Source organism: Phoenix dactylifera, chromosome 3 (genome assembly GCF_009389715.1).
Source record: "Phoenix dactylifera cultivar Barhee BC4 chromosome 3, palm_55x_up_171113_PBpolish2nd_filt_p, whole genome shotgun sequence".
Lineage (NCBI taxonomy): Eukaryota > Viridiplantae > Streptophyta > Magnoliopsida > Arecales > Arecaceae > Phoenix > Phoenix dactylifera.
In genome coordinates, this window is record NC_052394.1 from 18,432,517 (window position 1) to 18,439,205 (window position 6,689).

At 35.6% G+C, this 6,689-nt stretch overlaps 1 protein-coding gene across 1 annotated transcript; it reads right to left on the reverse strand.

Moving 5' to 3' along the window:
- Window positions 1–5,505: 5,505 nt before the first annotated feature.
- LOC103717900 lies at window positions 5,506–5,948 on the reverse strand. The gene is made up of 2 exons (XM_008806458.2): window positions 5,882–5,948; window positions 5,506–5,792 (listed from the first exon to the last, which is right to left on the reverse strand). Exons 1-2 carry the CDS (start codon window positions 5,946–5,948, stop codon window positions 5,506–5,508), a joined length of 354 nt encoding a protein of 117 aa, XP_008804680.1.
- Window positions 5,949–6,689: the final 741 nt, after the last annotated feature.

Here is a 6,689-nt window from a genome sequence, read left to right on the forward strand (position 1 = left end):
CGGCCATGTGTGAAATATGGTGTATTATCCATTGGCTAAGATATGATATTGTAGTTGCCAGCCATGATGGAAGCATGCCATGTGCTTAGCTTGCTACGGGCTAGAGTATGGTTGTGACTAGTCCCATGCGAAATCAAATCAAATGCTAAATTATGTTTAATTTTAAGTAAACCAAGTTTTTACATAACTATAAGATCGGGGTGAAGAAGAGCATTTGGACTAGTCGGCATACGCAAAATGTAGTAAATATGATTTCAACTGTGGGTTAAAATTGCGAAATTATGGTTGCTGGCCATGGGCGGAAACATGGTGTGTTTGGCCTGCCATGGGCTAGAGCATAAGTAGGACTAGTGCAATACCAGGATGATAATGCTATCATGATTTGACCTATGTTAACTAGTTAATGATAAGTAATCTCGTTGGTTACTGTTGAAATATGGAATTGTTGATTGGGTGATATACGATGTGTATCATAAAACTGTAATGAATTATGACATGCATCTCGAGACTGCTATTATGGTGATATATATGCAATTGAGTTGTTATAGGGTTAAAACTTTATGTGTATGTTGGCATGGCTTATATACGTGCTATATAAATATATACACTAGATTCGTTATGCATTTATTCAATTACCAAATTGTTGATGTATAAATCTTATTATTTTTCTATCAACTATATATTTATTAAAAGTTGTTTTTCATCTATATGCCGGTGTGCATGTGTAGAGAATTCTTACTGAGTTGTAAAGCTCGTATCCGACTATTGCTTTTTTTTTTTGTGGAGTCGTTAATTAGTTAGTGCTTTTTTTTGATACCAGATGAACATTTAAAATTTTGTAATTGAGTAAACATTATTATTTTGATAAATGATGGATTTATTTAGTTATATTATTGTGGCTGAATTTTATGATTGATTTTGTTCATCTCATAGGTCACCATGGATTTTCTGAAGCCACCATGACCTGCTGTTCATATAGTCGTGTCAGCTTCGTGGGATTCGACGTTGACTTTGCCTGTATTTTCCCACTTCCATGTTCCAATTGGCTTTAGAAGTCACTAGGGTCCATGCTCCTCGTGGTGCAGGTCATGGTGGCTTCAGAAAGCGTGGATGTCTTTTCTTTAGATCAAAAAGGAGTTCTAACGAAGAGTGATGCGGAATCGCCGAGCAGTGACATGGCCGCTATGCCAAAGAGGGTATGGTGCCTTCTGTTGATGGAGTGGCCGGCCTTCTTCGGGGTTGAGCGTCCAAACCTGCATTCTTCCCTCTGGATCTGGTGTAAATTTTGGTAGCATGAACGAAAGAGTGGACGTTCCCACCCAGATGATGGTGAGGGTGTCTTACGACGGTTGCATTTCTTTGGTGCTGCCTTGGAAGGAGCGGAGCCAGGAATGGTCGGTAGGTGGCAAGGATTGGCTGGGAGGTCGGTGGGGAGCGGCGATGGAGCAACTGGAGAGTGGCATTGATGTAGGTGGATGAACGCCATATAATTTTGTATGCCATTTTAAGAATATTAAATGGACGAATTTGCAAAAGTTATTGAAATGAAAATTTCAGATCTCTTTTTCTTCTTTCCAACAAGCCCAAGAACATTAAAATCAGAGTTGTAGTTGGGAAGTTATAGGTATTTTAAGAAGCAGATGTCTTTTGACTTTTTAAATTCTCTGAAAAAATTTGGTTTTAGTTTTGATGTTTTTTTATTATGTAAGTTACTCTTAACCTTTTATTTTTTTGTCTTTTCATGTTACTTATGGCTTGCCTATAAATAGTCATGAATTGTAATAAGGAGACATCCAAGTTTTTGAATTAAAGTTATCTTCCTCCTTGCAAAAAAAAATATTTTTGTCTTTTTTTCCACTTCTATTGGATTGCAAATCGATCCGAGCGGTATCAGGCATCCCTTCTACAAGTTGAACAATGTAGAAGATAAAGGAGAGGAGGGCAAAAGGACTACAAAGTAATAAGCTGACCACTTGTTAAAGATTTCTGTTCTTCTTGTTAGAGATTTGGCTATCACACTCCTTCCAAATTGCACAATGTGCAGAAAAGGAGGGATAATATCCTGATTGGTTGGCCCAGCAAGGATGGTAGATTAGCAGAGAGGATGGAGAAGATCAGTACTCCAATTCAGACGGTTCGAGGTTTCAATGGAGCTGTCACAAAAAGTTGAAGTCGACTGGGAAGCTGGACCTGGGAGTTGTCCAACGCCACTTTATGGTGTTTGGGCCATACTTAACTGTGTTACTACAAACTACAGGACATCAACTAGGTCCCTATTAGACTCAAAGTCCAATAGTTTGTTGAAAAGGCAATCTCCATGGAGAAGGTTATTCATTTTATAACAGAGATGTTCTAAAGGTGTGCCGCAAGAGCCAGCCACGGGAAAACTGGTCTTCTAGGCTTGTAATTAAGACTCCAACGTGGGTCTTTCCAGAATCGTACCTGTGGAGATTGGTTAGATTGCATAGAAATCTATCCGCATATTAGAGCATTAATTTTCAAAAAGGTGAGGCGGAAGCTTTAAAATTTGTAGATGTAGGGAAGAAAGCTGCTGCCTTTGGGAGTTCTTGGTATATTTTTATAAAAATGAAAAAAAAAAAATGAATGAGATTTTTTGGGAGCTGATTGGTATCAACTATTACATTGAAGTTGGCTGATTTCAGTTTTAAAATTGAATTTGAGAAACTTTGGCCATTAAAGTAGAATGATTTCATTATATCACATTCATTAGCGGGTTACAAATTCAATTTTAAACTTTAGCTATTAAGATATAATGATTTCAGTTTTACGTTTTTAAAATCTCATTCATTGCTTAGTTAAAAAATTTGAAAAAAAATGTTTGCACATTAAAACTTATTTAATCCAGATGCTCCCTATCGGCATGTAAGTAGAGCAAGGCTGAATAATCATGGGCTCTAGAAAAATTCTAACTTTAGTTTTGCTTTCTCACTATCCTCCATTATATTATCTATACCTTTCGCAATTCTTTTTCATCAAGGGTGAAGATATTATATTTTTTGGGTAAAGAAGATGCTATTCGAAGTGCTTCTCACCTTACAAGTGCACAAACTTGTAAGGTATACAATTGGGTGGTTGGGCTTGTTGTATATTGGGGAAGGCGTGCAAAAAATTATTGATATATTGCATTGGAAAATTTCTCAGATGGCAAATATTGTATCAGGAGAGCTATCTGGTCCACGCCTCAACTTTGCCACATTTCTGAGGTAAAACTATTTCGGGCAATTTCTACAAAATTTTGGGTAATGCCTCTCCATTTTTTTCCAACAATTCAAGACAATATGATATGGAGAATACATATGTTTCTTTAAAGAATATTAATGTTATACAAAATTATATTGGCATTAGTGATCTCAACAACCCATTTGACTTCTGCAGTGCTAAAATTAAGAGATGAAGGCAAAAGACTCTATTTTATCTTATACTATTGAATGTTGCCTATGGTAACATGGTTTGATTGGAAAGAATTCTAAATAAAGAAAAACTGAAAATATATTTAAAGAAGAGCTTTCTCATATTCTTCTATATGAATACATATATATACATAAATACATACACACACACACACACACACACACACACACACATATATATATTTCAAAAATTTGTTGATGATTTTTTTATTTCTTACATTATTGTATTTTATGTACGTTTTTATATTTTTTATTTCATTATAGTTTTATTTTTTGAACTTATTCTAAATTTTATGTTTTATTTTTATAATACTTTTGGTTGATGAATTTTCATTCATTTGTTGCGTATATTCTTTTTATTTTTATTTTTATGTGATTTTAATTTTTTAAAATTTAGTACCCATATTTATATATTCAATTTTTTATAACTTCATCATTTATCATATCAATGCATACTTTTTACAATTTAATATTTTAGTTTATTTTTTTCTACTTCCATTTAATTTATCTTTCTATTTTCAACTCATTAATCTAATTTGAAATTTTCTTTTGCATCTTTAGTTATATGTTTGTATCTCATAACTCATCTTGTGCTTTTGTTCCATTATTGGTATTTTTGCATGTTTTGGTAGAATCACTTCCTAGAATTGAAAAGATTTTTTCATATGCAATAATTACTCATAAAAGAAATTGTAAGTAGAATCTTGTACTACATGGGGTTTATACAATAGGTGATACCACATCTACAAGATATGAAAGAGTGATTTGTTGCTAAAATAGAAAGTGTATCTGGTTTTTTGTTGTAGGATATCAATAAATATGATAAGGCAAATAATTTATCATTAGAGAAAAATACAGAAATCCATAGAATTTAGGTCCTATTTGATATCACATTTATTCCTTATTTTTTAATTTTTAAAATAAGAGCATTGAAGCCAAGGCAAAGAAATATGTTTGGCACTATTGTTTTTCAGTTTTAAAATTATTTTTGTTATTTATAAAAACAAGAAATCATTATTTCTACTATTTTCAAAATAAGAAATGACCATACCATCACTACTGCAGTCACTATCATTACCACTACCACTCTTGGTGCCTCCATCTCAATGTTGCCACCATCACTGCAATCATCATAGCCTCTAGTTGTCACCATTATTGCTAACTCTACCATATTATTGAATAATCTCCTACACAAACTACTACAACCTCCACCAAAATAATCATGTTTAATTATATTTTTGAAACTACTCGGCTATACTAAACATACTTATATGTTAAAATTTAGAAAAATAGAAACTAAATTTCTATTTTTTAATTAAGAAATTAAAAAATATAAAAGTGATGCCAAAGAGAACCTATTATGGTGAAAGTAAAATTTACGGCCAGTGTAGAATTTTACTAATGGAAAACTAATGGAAATTATAGTGTCTTTCATGTACTTTTAAGAAAGTCTTGATCCTCTATGAACGAAAAGCAAGATGTTTTTAATCTTACTCCATCGCTCCTAGTCTTTTTATCACAACCGCAAGCTTTTTATGTTTGGTGCTGTACTTATACTGGAATCACATTGAGGATTGCCCCACCAATCATGATCTACTTCAGATATACCTATTGAAACATTTTTCAAATCCATAAGTTGAGTATGTTCTCATAAATTAGTGTATCAGATATGGTTCTGTTGTGCATAATAGAAAAGTGTGCCAATCTATGAAAATTTCGCTGTAAATGTACGTAGTAACTAATGCTTCTCCTGCTCCTCCCTTTTTATCTTCTCTCTCTCTAGATCACACATGCATTACGATCTCCACGGGCAAATCAATCTACTTCCTTTGACAAGAATAGAAGCCATCATATACTCCTCGGCATGCAGTCAATAACATGCGTACCATGCAAAAAGAAGGCAAAAACGAATAGCCGAAAGTTAAAACTGTTCAGATTAGAAATTAAGTTCCGATTCCAACACATGCATGACAAGGGAATCAATTCAACGACACTAAACTTATTCACCGACGTCGATGACCAAATTTATTCTATCCCAATGCAATTAGATTTTTATTAATTCTATCGCACGCATCTAGAGGGATCCACTGCATAAGTTACAGTCGCAGGCCTCGGGCACGAAGGCGCAGGTGCCGAAGGGCTTGTTGGGAAGGTTGCATTTGATGCGGAAGCAGCACTGCATCGACGGGCAGTTCGTCTTGTTGTTGCCTTGACAGCACTGGCACTTCGCGCATTGACGGAAGGGGGGGTTGGCAGCATCAACACCCGCGCCGATGACACTGTGGATGGGGCGGTACTCGACCGTGCCCATCGGCACGAATTGGTCGTTGGTCGGTTGCGGCTCCAAAGCAGCAACGTCTCCTGCATGCATGTGGCTTGTAAAAGGTTAGTGAGTTGCAGATGAGAGCAAAATTAGAAGGGATCCACTGGGAGATGAAGGGAGGGATAACCTTTCGCGGCGAGGGTTGTTAAGAGAAGAGCGAGGACGAAGCTGAGGTGGGGGGTGACCTTTCCCATGGCTGTCGAGATGGGCAGGACGACGGAAGGAGAGAGAGGGGGCGGGGTATAGGACTTAAGGGGGGTGAGGTTTCATTGTTTTTATAAGCAATCCTTTGTTAATTAAGGAAACAGGTTTCAATTAGCTGATTTGTTTCTTTTTTCTTGGGAGGGGCTCGAAATGATGATAGGAATTAATTGATTTGTTTCTTTTTTCATGGGAAGAAGGGGGGGGGGTCGAAATGATCATAGGAAGCGTATTATCTGGCTATATATTCTGCAAAAGACCTGGCATGTATAATCTGGTTATATGTGGTAGGTTTTAACAAAGGAAATAAGGTGAATATTTACTTTATAAAGGAAAACACAGGAATTGATAGACCAAAATGGTGCCAAATAATATTTATAGAGAAACTCGTGGATTTGCCTGGATTTACTCTTTGAAAACGATGTGAAGCTGGCTATCTCTATGTTAACTGCAGCTATTGTTTGGATGTGTTGGAAAGAAAGGAACTCTCGGATCTTTCTCCATGATTCTTCCTCTCTGTCTCTTTTGGATTCGACTTTCTAGATTGATCTGTGTTCTTCCTTTGTTGAAGAAGGAAGTTTTTCTCTCTGCTTTTGTAAAATCACTTACGCTCAAAGCTCATTTACATCTTGTATATATCACAGAGTATATCTTGTACATTCTGAACTCTTTTATCCCAATAAAAGCTAGCGGCAAATGGGATAAACTCCGTTAGCCTCTATTACATCAAAAAA